This window comes from Artemia franciscana, chromosome 4, assembly GCF_032884065.1.
Source record: "Artemia franciscana chromosome 4, ASM3288406v1, whole genome shotgun sequence".
In the NCBI taxonomy this organism is placed as follows: Eukaryota; Metazoa; Arthropoda; class Branchiopoda; order Anostraca; family Artemiidae; genus Artemia; species Artemia franciscana.
The window spans coordinates 12,607,722-12,629,356 of NC_088866.1; the positions used below are offsets into that span (position 1 = coordinate 12,607,722).

Consider the following 21,635-nt stretch of genomic DNA (forward strand, 5'->3'; position numbering starts at 1 on the left):
GAGTCAAACTTTAGTGAAAAGAGCAAGGCGTTGAGGAGGGAACCTAGTAACCTAGTATAAGTTAACCTAGTATAAGGGCTGTAAAACATTTGTAGAATCGATTAAATTTCATAATTGTATTATATTACCTTTAGGTATCCTCCACTGCAACTTCCGTTTGCTTCTACTCTTCCTAGATCCAGATATTGAAAATTTAGCTCAAACATATGGTTTGGTCCACCATAATTGATCAGATGATAGGTACAATTGAAAACTTTTCTGCCTCCTTCACTTGCTGGTGGAATGCGTAGCCTCCTTGATGTTTTAATTGTTTTAATACATTCTGTAATGATAAAATTATTATGTAAAACAAATAATTACTCTAATGACTTTATTCACTTTTAAATTTATATTTATTAAATGTCTTCAAAAACAGGTGGTATATAATGGGTGACAACTAGAAGGTGTCGAGTTCAGATGCTCCTGCAACATTAAAGAATGTGAAGTCATATGGTAAAATGGTGATATATAATCTGTGAAGGGTAGCCTCTCTAGTACTCCCCTTCGCCCCCTTAGAATTTTTTGGGTGTATTAGTTGTTCTCTCTGATGAAAAGTAATCTCCATACAATCTTTTATATTTCTTTCATTTTGAATAGTAAACACTTTTAGAGTTTGAACAGTAAAAGTGTAAAAAAGTTACACAAAATTTTTCGGTGTTTATCACAAAAGAATGGTAAAACCTATGTAGTCAGATAGCAGGAAGATTTAATTTCAGCCTTAGTCAACTACAAGTTTTTTGGGGATAATCTCTTCAGTTTTTTTTCATTATTGGCGTAATCGTTTGCTGAGATACACTGGGGTCTACTATGCTTACCGATTATGTAGCACCGGGCTTCAGGGTATAATCGTATATTTTTCTCATCGTCTCTAAGCAATCTCCTGAGCATTATATCCATTTGAATTCACTTTCACCTAAGTAAAATACTGGTTAGGCTCATGGCAAAGATAAGAAAGAAAAATTAGGAATCAAGTAAAGCTACTCTTTTGCTACTACACTGATTGTTTCATACTTAGGTCTTGGTTTAAGATCAGCATGTTGTCTAAGATATAGCTGCATCTTTGAATATTAGTCTAGGCCTTGTTATCAAAAGGACGTAAATTAGATACAAATTAAAGAAATATACCATTTGATTCCCAACTTAATTTTCTTTTCGAACATAATGGACCTAATCACTGCTGTTGCCATCCTGACCACTGTGCAGCTATTATGTCGTATATTAGGGGATGGGGGCTACCCCCTCCTCAATACGTTGCTCTTCATGCAAAAATTCTCTAGGACTTTCAAAAGACCTTCTTACTCCAATTAAACGACCCTTCCATTTCAGGAGTTTTTCTTAAAGAATCGGGACAAAAAATCAAACTTTAGCTTAAAAAGCAAGGTATTGAGGAGGGGACAGCCCCCAAGGACAGCCCCCCCTAATATACGAATAATTTCTGTTCACTTTAAGTGTTAATATTGCTCCTTACTTTCAATTGAATTTTTTTTTCTGATCATTTTTCAAATAATGCTTGGAAATCCGTGAGGCACAAAGTGGTGTACGCGATTTTCAAATAATTAAATCTGTAACCGCTTTTCAAATAATGCTGGGAAATCAAGCTTTCCTCCATAAGAAATTCCTTCCCACAGAAAATTCCTCAACTTGCGTATCCTCTTCTCGCGTAAAATACCCAAACCTGGAGAAGATCCCCTGGACAATTCCATCCTTGCTTAAAATCCTCTTGGGCAATTTCTAGCGGAAGATTTCAAACTAAGTCGTAAATCCCCCTCATTAGAAAATTTTTCTTGGAAATACCACCATCCCCAATATGTTATTGTATCACAAAATTCAAGTCATACCTTTTCATTTTTTCGAAAAAAGGGAATAACCGGGTTTGAACTGGTAACGATTCTATTTACACGCGAAGACTTTACCCCAATGCTCTGAGCTATATATTGCAATTACAAATACTATTTGTGAACATTATGAGCATTTTCCGCAACTTACAACCCTTTCCTCAGGGGCTGTGAGCGGTAATGTTATCCCCAAAGAAATATTTATCGAACCAAATAGCTATTCTGAACAAAATGGCTGTCTTAAAATTTTGATCGGACCACTTTGGGGGAAGAAGGGTGGGGGAGGTTACCCATAAGATCACCCATAAGGAAAAAAACCATAAATACGTATCCATGATCCACAAAATACAGAATTCCACAATTTTGGAGATAGAAGCTTGAAACCACTAAATCAGGGTTCTCGAATATGCTAATTCTTATTTTGTGATTTTCGTTAAGATTGATGTACTCTTATGGGATGTTTCCTCCCTTTTTTGAAAATAAGGCAAATTTTCAAGGAATCGTATCTGTTGATTGGTAAGACTAAACTTGATGAATATCATACATTTGTAATCATCATAATAAGTGGATTCTTTTGATGCATCTATTGATATAAAAATTTGTTTTGTAGAGGCTCAGCAACTATTAACCTGCGTCGCTCCTTACTGCAGTTTTCTACCGTGAACTTTTTGATGAGATGAATCAAGCCTCCTATTGTCAAAACAGGTGCCTATTATTTAAATCCAGAGTGGAAATGACTTTGCAGTTTGTGGTTTCCCTCAATTGGTTCGAGGGACTGAAAAGCATCCACCCCCATGAAAAGCATATATATTTTTTTTTAATAGCGTTTCTAAGTAAATACCTTGAGCAGTGAAATTATCTCTTTAAATTTTGGTTGGTCAATTCATTTTTAAACCATTTATGTCATAGCTTTGGTCCATAATAGAATCAAGGAAAAGGGAGACATTCGGAGCTTGTGTTAGAGTATCGTTTCGTCACGTAAGGAACAGAAACTCTGAGATTAAAGCTTGTTTTGTAATCAGGGTGAATTAACTCCCCTAAGCATTGTTATTCTCAAGCAGGGAGAATACCAAGGGTCTTATGTCGGGAATACAGCAGCTGAGGCAGCTTTAGGTTTAGCTTCCGCTCGTTTATGACAGCTTTAACCCCCTTTCTCCAATAAGTGTATCAAGAGTGGGCCTTTAACTTCTACATCCTGCATAAAGTCCAGCGTATGGCTTAACAAGAATGGTTCGAATGAACTATTATGTGAAGGCTGTACGCTAAATTACTCAGCAACTAACAATTCCCTGTATTTACAATATTACTTTACAAGCATAGATAGACTACTGAAACTAGAATAACCAAAAAAATTAACTGAATGTTATTTTTTTATGGTGGTAAACGAGGTTACTTAAAATTACAAACACTAGGCAAAATTGTACTTACTTGTAGATCCTGAAGGACCAGGCGCTTTCCCCCTTCACCTGATATATAAAATTCAGATATTATGGGGGAATTCGTTTAACCGTAAACTCTCCAAACCCACCGTGTCTTAGCTTACAGAGTTATACCACTGACCCCTATCCCAAGCAAAAGGGCTGGTCATGTCAGGCGACCCCCAAAGAGAGGGCATTTGCAAATACTCCTTAGCAAATCATAGGCAGCGCAATAGCGCTGTCTATGTTTAGAGCGATATAGACACAATGTATTATTATTACTATTATTTTTTTTAGACCAAGGCACATCGCATGGAAGGAGTTGTCATAAAAATTTCTAAAAGACCTCATTCGATTGGAAATTGGAAGGGTTAGTGCCCTTTTTAATAGTCGAAAGTGTTTGGAAGGCAACTAACCCCTCCTCCCACGCCCACCCTTTCTCTTAAGCACATCCAATCAAAATTTAGAGATAGCCAGTTTATTCAACTTTATTGGGAGGTCCAGGAATTACGGGTTTTAGGATGATCCCCCCCCCACAGCCTTCCGGGCAAGGGTTATAATTTATGCCCTGGTGGCATATAGGGCACATATATAGAAAGGGTGATCGTACAATCTTTGGAGGGGGCTCATTGGATTGGTGATCAGAATTTATAATTCCCATTCTAAAATTGACAGTGATGGGACGGTCGATACCCCCTCCCCCAAACCTTGTGTTTTCCTAAAATACATCTGATAGAAATTTTGAGATGGCCATTTGCTGTCGTAGAAACTTCGGACAGGGCTCATTCGATTGGAAATTGATAGGGCTACTGTTCGTTTAATATTCGAAAGTGTTTGGAGAGCAACTAACCCCCTCTCCCACGCCCACAATTTCCCCAAATACATCTGATCAAAATTTTAAGATAACCACTTTGTTCAACGTAATTGAAAGGTTCAGAAATTATTTCTTTGAGGATGACAACCCCCCACCCACAGCCCTTAGGGCAAGAGATGCAAGTTATGCCCAGAGGGCATATAAGGTTTATATAGAAAGGGTGATCGTATAAACTTCGGAGAGGGGCTCATTGGATTGGTAATCAGAAATTCTAGTTTTTTTTAAGATTGAGAGTGATCAAAGGGTGGATGACCCTCCCCCCTCCCCTACGTCTCGTACTTTCCCGAAATGTATCTGGTAGAATTTTTGAAATGGGCTTTTGTTTTCGTAGAAATTTCGAAAAAGGCTCATTCGATCATTGAAAATACTAGTTCCTTTTATATTCATCAAAAGTTAATGGCAACAAGCCCCCCTCCCCCACGTTCTTACATCCTCAAAACACACCTAATCCATTTTAGTTAGCGCAGTTGAAAGGTCTGGAAATTATGTTTTTAAGAATGACAACCCACAGCCCTCAGTGCAAGGGTTGTAGGTTGTGCCATGAGAGCATATAAGGTTTTTATGGAAAGGATGGTCGTTTAAACTCCAGATAGGGCTCATCGGATGCGAAATCAGTTGTTATAGTTCCATTTTTAAGAGTCAAACTGATCGGGGACGTCTTATTTTCCAAAAAAGCATCCAATAAAAATTTTGAGGTAGCCATTTGTTCAAAAATCGTTTAAACATCATATAATAAGGCCTTTGGGATGGAAAGAATCCCCCAGAATCTGAGTTTTATGGAGGGGATGATCGAGTGAACTTTAGAAGAGGCTCATTTAATTTGAAATGTATATTTCCATATCTCTTTTAAGAGTCGGACATGGCAAAAAGCAACTAGCCCCATCCGTGACATCCTCTTTTCTCAAAACACATTCAATTGAAATTGTGAGACAGGCATTGTTACCAATAGTCCAAAAATCCCATATTACAATATCTTTAGGGTGGTCACAATCCGCCAGAATCCATGGGAAAGGGTTGTAAGCTATGCCCCGGGGCATATAAGGTTTTTTCGGAAACAGGTGGTTGTATAAGGTTTGGATGTCATGGAGCTCATTTGATTGGAAGTTTTAAGTTTTAGTGCCTTTTTTAATAGTTAAAAATTAATGGAGGGCATTCAGCCCCACCCAATCCTATCATTCCCCAAAATATATCTGACCAAAATTTTGAGAGATCTATTTTTTTCAGATCAGAGATCAATTTTGAAGGTCTATTAATTATTTCTTTGGGGATGTCAACCTACCCAAAGTCCTCAGGGTAAGGGCTGTAAGTTAGGCAATTTGTTCACTGTTTACCAACAGTTTTTGTTATTGAGAAAGGTATACATATTTGAACTTTACTTTCCAAGAAGATGAAGGGCATTTTGGTAAGCCTTTCAGAGAATGTTGTGCACTAAATCAAAACGCGTTACGTGTACAAGGATTGCCAAAGGGTGTAACATTGAAAGAACTGAATATATTAATTTGAAAAATTCAGAAAATGATAAGAGAGTTGACAAAAAAGGCAATATTTGCATGCTATCATTGCTTCTACAACTACCACTGCTGATACTACCAGGCCAATATTGAGGGGAAATTCAAGATAAATCAAAAGACATTATGTGCATGCAAATTGTCAAAATAGTATATCTTAACATTTGGTTTGGGTATTAAGTTGGGACTTTCAGAGAATGCTTAAAGGGGAATATCATCTCACCAAAAGGCAATACATACACACTACTGCTGTGGCTGCTGCATTTACTACTAATACTACTTCTACTGATACTACTTGTAAGGTTAAGAGCTCTGAGAGGAAAATCTGATAATATACAGGTTATCAAAAAGACATATCAGCAATGTCACAGCAATGGCTAATTGTATTAAGTTGAAACCTCTAGGACTTGATGAGAGGAATGTCCTGTTGATTTTTTTTTTAATACTTTTTACAATGTTTATGTTTACAATGTTTATCAATTTGTTAATACTTATTACTTGTAATATCAATACTACTGCTGTCACTACTATTATAGCTATGCCTAGGGGTATCAAGGTAAAATTTTCAATGTATTTGGAGGGGGAGGCGAATTGAATTACAATACGCCGTCTGTATGCAGGCTGCCAAATGGGTGCAACAGCAATATCTTAGGAACAGTTTGGTGTGTGAAATTAAAACTATCAGGGCTAGTTGTGAGGGATATTGAACTAATCATGTCGAAATTATTTTGAATTGATGTTGAAATTAGGTTGAAGCTAATAGTTTCAACCTAATACTATTGCTTCTACTCATACTACTACGACTGTTACTATTATTACTACTTATATTACTACTGCTGCCACTATAGCTTAGGCTACTACAATTAATTCTTCTGCTAATACTACTTCTACTGCTATTAAAGCTAAGGATATTAAGGTGAAAATTTTGCGATGTATAGTAATTAAATGGAACTAAATAGAAACACACTATGCCCACGCAGGTTGTCAAGTGGACGCATCAGAAATGCTTTAAGAACGGTTGATGGTATTAAGCTGAAACTTTCAGCGTGTGTTGAAGGAGATGATGAAGAAACCAAAGATGCTATGCGCATACTTCCACTAATGCTGCTACAACTACTACTACTGTGAAATCTAAGGGTATTAAGGTAAATATTTTAAGGAACATTTAGGTGGATGTTGAATTCAATCAAAACAAACTATGAGCATATGGACTTTCAAGAACATTTCACTGAAATATCTGAAGAACTTAACTATATTATTAAGTTTAAGGGTAAGTTTCGGAGGATTTTTATTAAGGTGAAATTTCTCGGGAAATTTTAGGAAAAGTTTCAATTAGACGAAAACACTGTGTGCATGCTGGTTTTCAAAAGGGGATATAAGCAATATCACAGGCTGCACAACTTTATAATAGTCATATTAAATTCAAAGAAAAAGATTCAAAGATTCAAAACTAAAATTTCTAGTGCCCTTTTTAAAATTAAAAAGATATTGGAGGGCAAGCGACTCTTCTCTTGAGCCCGTTCATTTTCCAAACACATCCAGTCAAAATTTTGGAATTGCCATTTTGTACGATGGTCCAGCAATGATATTGGGTAATCCAACCCCTACAATCGTACAATTGGCCCATTATGCTTTAAAATTAATAATTGCTTTAAACTAAATCAAAAGGCATTTTGTCTATGGTCGCCAAGAAGACATCTCAGCAACATATCGAGAAAGACTGGGAGTATTAGTTTAAAACTTTTGGGGCTAATACAATTACTACTTCTGCTCTTACAATTTAAATAAATAAAAAGAGTGTAACTGTATCCAGGCTATCAAATAACATGGATAGAATCTTTTGAGAATTGTATTGTTTTATTTTTCAACTCAACTTCAGGAGTTATAAAATTAAATCAAAAGATACTGTTTGCGTCAGGATTCAAAATAGTTAAAAAAAAGTTTCTCCAAAATACAAATAGCAACCCAAACAATGGATTCTTATAGGAAAAAACTGAAAAGATATAAAATATTACTTTTTTCATGAAAAAGACTATGTCAATAAAAAACGAGCAGAAATTAATTTAAAAAATTTTTCCACAAAGCAGGTTTTTCAAATAAACGTAAAGAGCTTCATTAAGCCAAAAATGAGCGAAAATAAAGTAAAATAATTTTCCAGGCGCAAAAAATACCACAAATCACTGTCAATACATAAATAAAACTCAAAACGAACGGAAATTACAATAAATAGCCAACTCAAACTCAAAACGAGCAAAAATGAACGTTAATGCGGCTGATAGCCGCCATGCCTTCTCAAGAACAGAACATAATCTGCGCTTTACTAAAAACAAAACACGTTTTGAATGGTTTCACTTTTTTAATTTTCATAAATACAAAGTTATCAAAACTGTAAGGAATAAATATCAGTATATGTATGCTGACAATCCATGCTCATTCATTTTTTTCTGTCAGTAAAACGAAAATTATGTTCCGGTTTTGAAAAGGCATGGGGCTATCAGCCCTACTCGTTGCTTCGTATCATTATTAGCCCTTGCCGCTATTCATTTTTCCAGCTGATTTCTTAGGAACAGAAAGTCTTCCCTCTCCTTTCTGCATCGGAGAATGTGGTACAGAAAATTCAGTAAAAAGGAGCATTTGCCACAGTAAGGTATGTGAAAATATTTCAAGAAAGATTCAAATCAAAGAAAGTCAGGGAAAATATTTGAGCTTTATATTTCAACCCTTATTACAAACATTTTACTTCTATTTCGTTAAGCCATTAGAATATTTTCTATTAAAAAAAGTCACCTGGTCTTGGAAAGAGGATTACCCTCCTTCTGGTAACAACGTGGCAAGACCTTAGCAGGAATTTATATAGATAAGTTTTCCATTTGGCTGAGCATCCCTGATCAAATTAAATAAAAAAAAGTTTTTTTAAATGGAGGTAAGGAGCAACATTAAAACTTAAAACGAACAGAAATTACTCCGTATATGAATGGGGCTTTTCCTTCTCAACGCCTCACTCTTTGCGCTAAAGTTTGACTCTTTCTCTTAACTCTATTTTTAAAACAGTAAGAATTCCCCCAGTGTATAATTTCCCCTGAAAAGTTCACCCCCTGTAAACTTCCCTTCCCATGGAAGATTCCCCCATAAAAAAAATCCCAGATAGAAATTCCTCCCACACTAAAATGTATGCGTACTTCGGTACGCATTTTTGTTACATCGAAAGGCATAGTTATTGGGCTTTTCAACTATGATGAACAAATTGGCTATCTCAAAGTTTTGAGATCGCCACTCTCAAATCAAGGGGCAATCTCAAAAAAGGGGCGAAGGAGGGAGCCTTGTTGCCCTCCAATCTTTTGGGTCACTTAAAAAGGCCACTAGAGCTTTTAATTTCCATTCAAATGAGCCCTTTCACGATGTTCTAGGGCTAATACGGCCGACGCAATACGACCGATACGATGGGTTGATATGATTAGCCCTAAAAAAAAAAAAAAACAAATGAACACGAAACTGTGATGTTTCTTATGGCAAAAAAATTCCATATTTTTGCAGATAGGAGCTAGAAACCTCTACAATAGGATTTTCTGATACTCTGAATATGATGGTATGATTTTCATAAGGATTCTATGACTTTTAGGGGGTTTCCCCCATTTTTCGAAAATATGGCAAATTTTCTCAGGCTCGTAGCCTTTAATAGGTAAGATTTAGCCTAATTAATTTGGTTAAACTAATTATTTGGAATGACCATAATAAGCCAATTCTTTTGATATATCTATTGGTATTAAAATTCCGGTTTTTGGAGTTTCGGTTGCTATTGAGCCAGGTCGGTCCCTACTTACAGTTTGTTACCAGAAAATTTTTTTTATATGCAGAGATAAGTCCATATGAAACCAAATAGGGTTTAGAAAGCAATAGACCTTGATTAGAGCAGAAATTAAGATAACTAGTTATGGATTATGTCGTAGCTTTCTTGAGAGACCTACTAGCCTTCTAAAAGAGTTTCCGATTCAATTTCAAAGTTTCCCCCTAGGCATTTGTATTGGTAAATGTAATAGATCGGTAGATTGATTTCTGGTTGGCAATACGGGGTCTGGGGCGTCATCTTAGCTACCAAATGATCGGAGGATAAGCTTGCCACCCATTGTGTGTCCGCCATCAAAGCCTCTGAAGAATCGCTATCATTTTTTATCCTATATATTTAAAGCATTGGTTATGTCATGTGGACTTCATCATAAGTGTAACTAACAAATACAAAGCAGAAATAATAGGGAAAATCTTTTCAAGACAGTGGAAATCAGTTCTGTGAATATTTCGGCCCTATGTCCAAGGGCCGTCTTCAGCACAATACGAGAACGAGAGAGAAAATATTATATAAATTAGCTTACATTACATTGTAAGAACTAAAACTAATAATGTTTTTTTCGAAACTTTTTTAAAAACGGCCTTTGCATCCTTACTTCAACGAAGTTCAACCAGGACTGATAAAAAGAATGAAGTAAGAACATAAATTCATTCAAACTAAAGAGAACAAAGCGATTAAATGCAATTTCTCAGAGCCAACCTTGCATTCTTAGCAGCCTGTCTCAAAGGCCTTTTCGTAGCTGGTTCAATACTATTATAAATCGGTTTAGTAAAATATTTTGTTAGATCATTTTTAGTCAAATTTGAGTATAAAGAATTTAGTGAGTTAATCAATTAATCGAGGTTTCAGCGACGGGAATTGATTGTGAAGTTTTAATGACTCTGGTTAAAATTTGTAATAAGTTTTCTATGTATTTTCAATTTCGCGATTCTTTTTATCAGCAAAAAAATGGGTTACCCATGCGGGCACCTTTATCCGGGCTACTGGCAAATATTTATTTGCCAGGCCATTTATTAAAAGGCCTTTGAGACAAGCAGCTAAGAATGCAAGGTTGGCTCTGAGAAATTGCATTTAATCACTTTGTTCTCTTTATTTTGAATGAATTTATATTCTCAGTTCATTCTTTTTGTCAGTCCTGGTTGAACTTCGTTGAAGTAAGGATGCTAGGGCTGTTTTTAAAAAAGTTTTTAAAAAACATTATTAGTTTTAATTCTCAAAACTTAATGTAAGTTTATTTATATATACATATTTTCTCTCTCGTTCTCGTATTGTGCTGAAGATGGCCCTAGGACATAGGGCCAAAATATTCACAGAACTGATTTCCGCTGTCTTGAAAAGATTTTCCCTATTGTTTCTGCTTTGTATTTGTTAGTTACACTTATGATGAAGTCCACATGACATAACCAATGCTTTAAATGTATAGGATAAGAAATGATAACGATTCTTCAGAGGCTTTGATGGTGGACACACAATGGGTGGCTAGCTTATCTTCCGACCTTGTGGCAGCTAAGATGACGCCCCAGACCCCGTATTGACAACCAGAAATCAATCAGCCGATCTATTACATTTACTAATTCATTATCATTTTTCTAAAAGGGCTTTTCCAAATAAAGTGACAACGAAAAATACTAATTTTGTGAAGTATGGTTATGTTTTCCTTCTGTGGAGTTCTTAAGAATTCTATAGCTTCAATGCATTAAAAAGTATGCAAAAGTGAGTTCAAAGAAGGTATAACTGTCGTTTATTCCTCTCCCCTCAAACAAAAAATTTCATATTTTACATTTACAAAGTAACATTCAAGCTTCACCGATTAAAATTCCTATTTTTTCTTTAGCTTTACGAAAACCTTGCAGGTATTATAACTATTTTGAAATATCCCATCTCCTTTGAGAAAAAGAGACAACGGCTTTGTACAATTGTATCGGATGGGATAACAAGTTGTTGGTGCATCAAAGATTGAGCTGTTCGTATATTTTTACTATTGGTACCATCGTCCAGGCCTGCAAATAAGGTGTGTGTTTGTGCTGGTTCTGACTTTTTTAATTGGGATCTCCCTCTCTCTCTTTTCCACTGCTTCTATTGCTGTTTGATCTTGAGCATATGATAGTGGATTTAAATTTTGCTTAGAATAACAAACAGGCACAAAAGGAACGGTGAGTTAGTTTCAGAGAGGTAAGTATTTTTTTCGCTCCGGCCTTTTTTTTTAATCACAAGTCAGCAGCATCACATCCCCCATGATGATAATTTTCTTAGTAAAAAATTGTAATTAAGGTGGGGCGCACCGTTTGTTTTAACGAGTGAGTATTCTCATCTATTCTTATTTTGATCAAACATAAAATCGTGAAGAAAGGAAGAAAACAAAGACAATATTTTGAATTCTAAACTGAATTACAGCTATCACTGCAGCCATTATCGACAATCTTATGTACAGTTTTGTGAATGTTCTGAAGGATCTTTTTCAAATTTAGCATTTTACTCTTCCAGATCCAATGTTGCGTATAACCCGCCCACATATTTTTAGAAAATAGCTTACACTGTTGATGATAAAATCTCCTCAACCACAAACCCGAGTATTTCGAAGCTGGGAAGGTAGAAAAGTTTGATAACTTTACAAATTAACAGGTTAAAGTCACTACAAAGTAGTTGATTCAAACTATAACGTTATACACGGAAAGATTGCTTTCAAGGATGATCAATTTATAATGAATTTGATTGAATTTAGTTGAATTTTAGGTTAAGAACTACCCATCCTTTCTTTCGTATTAGGTTGCAGCACTGGTGATGAAAAAAAGCGCATGTGGGCATAATTTCTTCTTTCACCTGCTGTAACAAAATTCAAAGGGCAGTGAAAACATTAACAACAGCAATATTTTTTCCATAGAAGAAAATGTTGTCAGATCATTCCTCATTTCCTCACTAAAATACAAACGGAGATGTTGTTGCCACTTCAGTCGAAACAGACTATTTTAGCCATTTTCTAAAAAATCAGAAAAAAAACCTAACCTACCGTAAGCGAATGCAACGTGAAAAGCCAGGAGAAAAGTACAACTAATTATGTGCATTATTTCTCTTTTTACATTTCATCCCACTAAAGACACAATTAGAATTGCTGAATATATCCCCTTGTTCATCCTTGAAAGTTCCCGAGGATTGACTGAACTATATGTTTCCTTAGCAAGTAGCCCAAAATTGTCCGCGCAGATTTACCAACGGTACATTTCTATGAACTAAAATGGATTGAGAGCGTAAACTATATGTAATCTAGCTCCAACTTGTATAGAACCAGAGCGGTAGCTTCCAGGGACTTAGCTAAACATGCAAAGTTTAATTTGCTGTTATTAAATGATGATTCTTTATTATATTGATTTATAATATTATAGTATATTTATTATATTATATATATATATATATATATATATATATATATATATACATATTTATATATATTATATTATAATATTATAATAATATTATATATATTATATATTATATATATTATATTATATAATATTATATTATATATTATATTATATTATATATTATGTTGTTATATTATATTATTATTATTATATACATTATATTATATTAGGTTATATATTTTATATATATTATATATTTATTATATTATAATATTATATTTATTATTTATTTATAATATATGATATAATATTATGTATTTGTATAATATTCATTTATTTATTATTGTCAGATGAAAGATCATAGATATTTGTTTATTTATTTGTTTTTTTTTTCTCAGGGATGATTGTATCAACCTAAAGGTCCTAGAAGATCAAGAGATAGATCATTGCGATGGAAATTAAAATTTATATTTTCCTTTTTAATGGACCAAAATGATTGAGCAACTTGAAGGTGACGTATTCTGCTAGTTTATGGCATCTACTACGATTTTGTTCCAAACAGAACCAATTTGCTATTGGGAATTTTGAGATGGACGATCAATTTAAAAGCATAAAAAAACAAAACATTTAGCTTCCCGGTTGTAGAGGAAGTAATGACACAAGATGGCTTATTCCTTCCTGAAGTAATGTAGTCTATACGAGAAAAATGGTTAATATAGACACTTTTCTTAATGCTTATCTTAATTAAGCTGATTCAGTCGGCTTACAGGCCAACGAACTTTTTGGGGAATAGTAAAGTGTAAAATTGGATGTGTATTTTATGATTAAATGTTATCTCAAGTTGATTTTTCACGAAATTATGTTTAGAGATGCTTAGTAACACACCAGCTGAAACACAAGGGTTGTTTAGTCAGAAGAATAAGAAGCTTTTTTAAAAGTACTAACAAGCTTTATTAGTGGTACTATAGGGGTAATAGTCCCCTGTCTATTGCATTAATCTTTCTCTATTTTTCATAAAGTATTACGTTCACATACCTAACGGCACGGAGGTAAAAAAAAAGTGAGGCTGTTTATAATAAGCCTGGACTGGAAGTTTCTTGGGAAAGGGGTGGCAAGTACTACCATAAGCTTTTTTCGCTGACTTCAAATAATATTTTGCTTTTCCAACTTATATACCATGTTTCAATGCATTTAGACTTTTGTATATAACGGGGAAGATCAAAAGCCACCTAGAATTTCTGCCAATATTAACAAAATTACCCATTTCTGTACATGTAAAGCTCTGTTGTAAAAAACATTATTAAGGACTTATTTAACAAAACATGCTATTCATCAAACATTTTCACTAAATATTCAATTTTTTGTCCAAAATCTTATGAAAAATCCAACGTTTACATTTTTAAGGAAAACAAATTTTTAACAGTAAGAAATCGAAATTTTTTTTGGGACCGGTGGCCCACATCACATCTCGGATAGGCCTGGTTAAAGGCACAATTTAAATAAGGATCAGAAATTCAAAAAAAAACAAGTGTTTTTTAACTGAAAGTGAGAAGCAAGATTAAAACTTAAACTGAACGGAAACTATTCTGTATATGATGGGCAATGCCCCTCCTCAATCCCTCACTTTTTACGCTAAAGTGTAAATTTTTGTCACGATTCCTTAGGGATGACTACTGAAACAAAAAAGCTATTAAATTGCTTATTTTAAAAAACTATAAAATTTCAGCGTAACGAGGGAGGTCTTGAAAAAGGGATAGTCCACCTTGTCCGCGGAATAATATCTTTTCGTTTCAGTTTTAAAGTTGTTTAATTCTTTTCAGCAAATTTTTTTCTTTATTAAATAAAAAAAAAACAAGTTTTTTTTAACTACAAGTAAGGAGCGACAGTAAAACTTAAAACGAACAGAAATTACTCCGTATTTGAAATGGGTAGTCCCCTCCACAATCCTTCGCTCTTTACGCTAAAGTTTGACTCTTTGCCACAATTCTACTTTTTAAAACTATTAAAAGCTTTAGCGTAAAGAGCGAAGGATTGTGGAGGGGACTACCCATTTCATATACGGAGTAATTTCTGTTCGTTTTAAGTTTTACTGTCGCTCCTTACTTGTAGTTAAAAAAACTTGTTTTTTTTTATTTAATTTCTGAACGTTTTTGAAGTAATGCATGTTTTTATTTTACAAATGTTTTTATTAGTAAAAATTATACGTAACTTAAGAATTAACTTACGTAACAAACTTTCATAATCTTATATTTTTATTATGTATACGAGGGGGTTTGTACCCTCGTTAATACCTCGCTCTTTACACTAAATCGTAAGTTTTGTCGCAATTCTTTAAGAATGACCCCTGAATCAGAAAGGCCGTAGAATAAATAGTTGAAATTACTAAAAATACTTTAGCATAAAGAGCGAATTATTTATTTCCTCCTAAATACCTCGCTCCATGTTTATTTTTCATTGTTTTCTTATAGTAATGCTGGAAAATCCTGCGCCCTTTCCATTGAATTTTTCTTCCCCCATGACAGATTTCGCCAAGGAGCGATCCCCCAACATAGCCCCCTCCCATCAGCCCCACTCCCAAACAAAATAAAATCCCACTGAAAACGTCTGTACACTTCCCAATAACCATTACTATATGTAAACACTGGTCAAAGTTTGTAACTTGGAGCCCCTCCCCCAGGGATTGTGGGGGAGTAAGTCATCCCCAAAGACATAGTTATTATAATTTTCGACTATGCTGAACAAAATGGCTATCTCAAAATTTTGATTTGTTGACTTTGGAAAAAAATGAGCGTGGGAGGGGGCCTAGATGCCCTCCAATTTTTTTTGGTCACTTAAAAAGGGCACTAGAACTTTTCATTTCCGTTAGAATGAGCCCTCTTCCAACATTCTAGGACCAATTGGTCGATACGATGACCCCTGGGAAAAAGAAAAAAAAAACAAAAAAAACAAACAAATAAACACGCACCCGTGATTTGTCTTCTGGCAAAAAATACAAAATTCCACATTTTTGTAGATAGGAGCTTGAAACTTCTACAGTAGGGTTCTCTGATACGCCGAATCTGATGGTGTCATTTTCGTTAAGACTCTACGACTTTTAGGGGGTGTTTCCCCCTATTTTCTTAAATAAGGCAAATTTTCTCAGGCTCGTATCTCTTGATGGGTGAGACTAAACTTGATGAAACTTATATATTTAAAATCAGCATTAAAATGCGATTGTTTTGATGTAGCTATTGATATCAAAATTCAATTTTTTAGAGTTTTGGTTTCTATTGAGCCGGGTCGCTCCTTACTACAGTTCGTTACCAGGAACTGTTTGAAACATTTGAAAGAATCTTTGCTCTTTTTCAGAAGCTTATTACACCAAATTCTTTTCAATGGGATTTTAAAAATAAGATATTTTAAAGACAACAGTAGTTGCTTTTGTATAAGATTCAGAGGTTGAAAACTCAGAGGCATTCACAATTCATTTGAAAATTTTCAGCTGCATCTGATTTAGTCAAAAAAATATGCTTACTTAGAAAAAAAAAATATGGTTTAATCAAAATTCATGCTCGGGAAGCCTATCACACATATACTGGTTACGAAACAAATAATTAAATAATACATTGTTAATCAGGCACACGCTTAGCTTTTCTCCTGGTGAGGTCTACTTTATCCAAGGTCCGAAAAACCAACTAAGCATCAAATATAAAGACAAATGCAGACAATTGTAAGAATTTTGACAATATAGGAGTGTCCAGGTCAAAAGTTTGTACATCCTCATGTGGCGATAAATTGCTCTAATTATTAAGGCTTTTTATTTTAAGGAAATGTGTAATAAAATGTATCAAAGACAGGTTAGATTTCCATGCCACATATTTAGATAACTTTACAGGGAATTAAAATATGTTTTTCTCTAGTTAATTTTAATGTTACACATCCAATGCTAATCTAAATTTTCTTCTGGCTGATTTTTTTAAATATTTCATGGTATTCTTCCTCGGCCCTTTTCCCCTCGTCATAATTTTTAGTTTTATCCTTTTTGTTTTAATCTAGGATTTGTCACTTGCTTAGTTTGTATCTTCTTTTTATCCAAGTTTGACTGATCCTTATTGCTGGTTATCTCTATTTGCCTATCATTTCTCTCTCCTTCCTTTTTTTTCTCTTTGCCTCTCCTCTGTTTTTCTCTCTCTCTATTTCTTTCCTTCTCTCTCTATCCCTCTCTAATATTCCAAAACAGCAACCCCCACATTTTCTAGCCTTACAATTTCCAGCTATATAAATTTCCACTTAGCCTATCCTCATCCCCAAGAAGAATTGCATCAGGAGAATTAATACAGAAGTTGAGAATAATCAATCTTGTTTATTTACGTTTGAAACTGTTCTCTTGTGTTTTCATTTATTATTAATTGGAGTTGGGTATTCTGTAAACTGTATATTCGTAGAATTTGCATTCTTTAATAGTCATAGGATGTTTAAACATCAAAAACTCCATAGTGCTATTACATATGTACGCTATTACGTGCTGCTATTACATTACGCTATTACATTAGTGCTATTACGTGCTGGTCTATATTAATCACTAATTTAGGAAAACAGTCTTCCTTTTCTCCTTCTGTCTCTCTCTCTTTTTTTTTTTTTTTTTTTTTTTTTTTTTGTGTTTGTGCTGTTGCATTGGTGATTTCTCTTTTCATGATATTTCATAGGATTAGATATAACTGTTTTATTATATTTATGTATATTTGATCTACTTAAAATTGTGTCATGGGACCATGACCATCAGGTATATGCGTAGCAAATTGTGTCTGATGAATGAGGATTGATTATGATAGTAGAAAAAGGAATATAAGAATTCCACTTGAACTTAAAGGGATGATAATAAAAAAAAACAGGATGGAAACCTACCACTACCCCCTCCCCCTTTACGTAAGTACCTGGCAATTATAGCTCTGTTGAATTAGCAGCTACCGTTGTCTGCCTCCCTTTCTTTGAGGGGAGATAAATTGATTATATGAATGATATTAAGTACTTTAGTGTTAAAGCGGATATATAAAATGATTGACAGTCATAACAGTCAATATTTTTTTCCCGAGTTAAAAATTAGAACAAATCTTTAGTAAAGGAATTTTAAATATAAATTTGAATATAGTGTAAATTAAAATCGCAAAATATTGTATTAAGTTAGGGGGAGAGAGGCAACACATGTGCCGACCCCCCTCTGAGCCCACGATGTAATATATTTCTCCGGTTGCTCTAAACTTCTAAAATTATGCATCGACGGATCCTCTCAGACGAAGGGGACTCCCCTAAAAATACTCTCCCCCAGAATGTAACCTGCTTCTGTTAGATTTGATTTACTGTCTCGCAATTAATTTTTCTTATAATAGCTCTATCTACCTCTTCAAAACTGTATAGGCTGGTTGTAAGGCACAAAGTTCCGTTCTAACTAAGCCACAAACAGGCCCGGATTGAATAGGTGCAGGGCCCGATTGGATTTTTTTTGTGGGGCACTCTCTATACATTAAACTTCACAAACACAGTGCAGAATCTCTCTAATATAATTAAATCAAGATTAAATTCAAAAATTTGAGAGTTTTTATGGCACTTGGTATTAAACAAGTGACATATAGCAATCGCAAATTCTGTCAGTCTGTCGTTCTGTCGGTCTGTCGGTCCCGGTTTTGCTACTTTAGGCACTTCCAGGTAAGCTAGGACGATGAAATTTGGCAGGCGTATCAGGGACCGGACCATATTAAATTGGAAATAGTCGTTTTTCCGATTTGAACATCTGGGGGGGGAGTGGGGGTTCGGTTAATTTGGAAAAAATAGACAAAATGAATTATTTTTAACTTACGAACGGTTATTCAGATCTTAATGAAATTTGATATTTGGAAGGATATCGTGTCTCAGAGCTATTATTTTAAATCCCGACTGGATCTGCTGACAGTGGGGGGGAGTTGGGAGGGGGAAACATAAAATCTTGGAAAACACTTAGAGTGAAGGGACCGGGATGAAACTTGGTGGGAAAAATAATCACAAGTCTTAGATACATGACTGACCTAACCGGAACGGATCCACTCTCTTTGGGGTAGTTGGGGGAGGGGGTTAATTCTGAAAAATTAGAAAAAATGAGGTATTTTTAACTTACGAAAGGGTGATCGGATCTCAATAAAATTTCATATTTAGAAGAATACCGCGTCTCACAGCTCTTATTTTAAATCCCGACCAGATCTGGTGACATTGGTGGGACCTAAAATCATGGAAAACGCTTAGATTGGAGGGATCGGGATGAAACTTGGTGGGACAAATAAGCAGAAGTCTTAGATACGTGATTGATGTAATTGGAACGGATCCGCTCTATGTTTTTTTAGTTTTGTTTTTCTCCTTTATTTATCATTTTTTTCCTTTTTTTTATTTTTTTTTTTTTTAGTTTTTTAGCTTTTTTAATTTTTTTATTAGTTTTTACTCTTTTTTTTCTTTTTAGTTTTTTTGTGGTTGTTACCTTTTTTTTAGTTTTTTTAGTTTTTTTTTACTTATGTCCTGGTCGTCATTTATACTCCCTGTGTCCCGGTCGTCATTTGTGTCCCGGTGCTTTGTTGATGGTGATTGCTAATCGAACATTCCTTGTGTCCCGGTCGCTTTCTCTTTGAGTGTCTCTCAAAGTGTTCTTTGAGTGTCTTGTCATTTATATTCCCTATGTGCCGGTGTCCCGGTCGTCATTTGTGTCCCGATGTCCCGGTCTGTAATTTCGTCAGTCGAAAACATGACGTCACCCGACAGACAGACCCACACACCCACAGACAACTTATTTTTATATATATAGATGTTCCGGTGTCCCGGTCGTCATTTGTGTCCCGATGTCCCGGTCTGTAATTTCATCAGTCGAAAACATGACGTCAGTCGACACACAAACATGACGTCACTCGACAGACACACACACACAGACAACTATATATATATATATATATATATATATATATATATATATATATATATATATATATATATATATATATATATACTAGCTGTTGGGGTGGCGCTTCGCGCCACCCCAACACCTAGTTGGTGGGGGCGCTTCGCGCCCCCCCAAGCCCCCCCGCGCGCGTAAGTCGTTACGCGCCATATTAGTTACGCGCCATTGTAGTTGTGTCCCTATGTTCCACCTGTCAATATAGATATATATATATATATATATATATATATATATATATATATATATATATATATATATATATATATATATATATATATATATATATATATATGTTTTTAACTACGTAAAACTTGCGAATATACAACATTCTTTGCTGTCCCATTGTCTGTGCATATAAATAGATTTTCAGGTTTACCGACTCTTGAACATGCAACATATAATGGTCCATGGGAAAACAATCCGTATTCAGATCTATACCTCATGATTCTAATGATTGCCCTTGAGGTTTGTTGATGGTGATTGCTAATCGACCATTCCCTGAGTCGCCATCGTCATTTATATATCCCCCTGTGCACCCCGGCGTCCCCTTTGTAGTTATGTCCCTGTGTCCTGGTCGTCATTTATATTCCCTGTGTCCCGGTCGTCGTTTGTGTCCCGGTGTTCCAGTCTGTGATTTCTCTTTGAGTGTCCCGGGCGTCATTTATATTCCTTGTGTCCCGGTGTCCCGGTCGTCATTTATATCCCCCTGTGCCCCCCGGCGTCCCCATTGTAGTTGTGTCCCTGTGTCCCGGTCGTCATTTATATTCCCCGTGTCCCGGTCGTCATTTGTATCCCGGTGTCCCGGTCTGTATATACATTCGTTTTTTAGTTTTGTTTTTCTCCTTTATTTTTTTCCTTTTTTCTTTTTTTTCTTTTTTAGTTTATTTAGATTTTTAGATTTTTTAGTTTTTTTATTAGTTTTTAGTTTTTTTGTAGTTTTAACCATTTTTTTAGTTTTTTTAGTTTTTTTTTTTTTTACTTTTGTCCTGGTCGTCATTTATACTCCCTGTGTCCCGGTCGTCATTTGTGTCTCGGTGCTTTGTTGATTGCTAATTTATATTATATTTATGTTTATATTTTTTATATTTATTAATATTTTTTTAGTTTTCTTTTTCTCTTATTTTTCAGTTTTTTCCTTTTTTTAGTTTTTTCTTTTTTAGTTTTTAGTTTTTTTTTGTTTTTTACCTTTTTTTAGTTTTTTTAGTATTTTTAGTTTTTTAGCTTTTTTAGTTTTTTTATTAGTTTTTAGTTTTTTTTTTAGTTTTTGCCTTTTTTTAGTTTTTTTCAGTTTTTTTAGTTTTTAGTTTTTTACCTTTTTTTAGTTTTTTTTAGTTTTTTAGCTTTTTTAGTTTTTTTTCTTTTTAGTTTTTTTTTGTAGTTTTTACCTTTTTTAGTTTTTTTTCTTCTTTTGTATTAGTGTGAAATAATTCAGACGTCATATGCGGACAAACACGACGTCACTCGACAGACAGACAGACAGACATAACCCACAAACAGCTTATTTTTATATATATTTATTCATATTTTTTTAGTTTTCTTTTTCTCTTTTATTTTTCAGTTTTTTCCTTTTTTTAGTTTTTTCTTTTTTAGTTTTTAGTTTTTTTTAGTTTTTTATCTTTTTTTAGTTTTTTTTAGTTTTTTTTAGTTTTTTTAGTTTTTTAGCTTTTTTAGTTTTTTATTAGTTTTTATTTTTTTTTGTAGTTTTTGCCTTTTTTTATTTTTTTCAGTTTTTTTTTAGTTATTAGATTTTTCCCTTTTTTTAGCTTTTTTTAGTTTTTTTAGTTTTTTTAGTTTTTTTTCTTTTTA

The 21,635-nt window shown here is 34.3% G+C and overlaps 1 protein-coding gene across 2 annotated transcripts in view; it reads right to left on the reverse strand.

The window, feature by feature from the left end:
* Positions 1-21,635, reverse strand: part of LOC136026014 (uncharacterized) — a 117,523-nt gene that overhangs the window by 68,262 nt on the left and 27,626 nt on the right. Inside the window, exons 1-2 of one of the 2 annotated variants that reach the window (XM_065702163.1) lie at positions 12,526-12,693; positions 129-322 (exon numbers count right to left, since the gene is read on the reverse strand). In XM_065702163.1, coding sequence (XP_065558235.1) covers positions 129-322; positions 12,526-12,580 — 249 coding nt within the window. In that variant the 5' untranslated portion in view covers positions 12,581-12,693. Of the gene's footprint in view, positions 1-128; positions 323-12,525; positions 12,694-21,635 lie in introns of those variants that run through there. The other variant, XM_065702164.1, reaches the window with a different exon arrangement.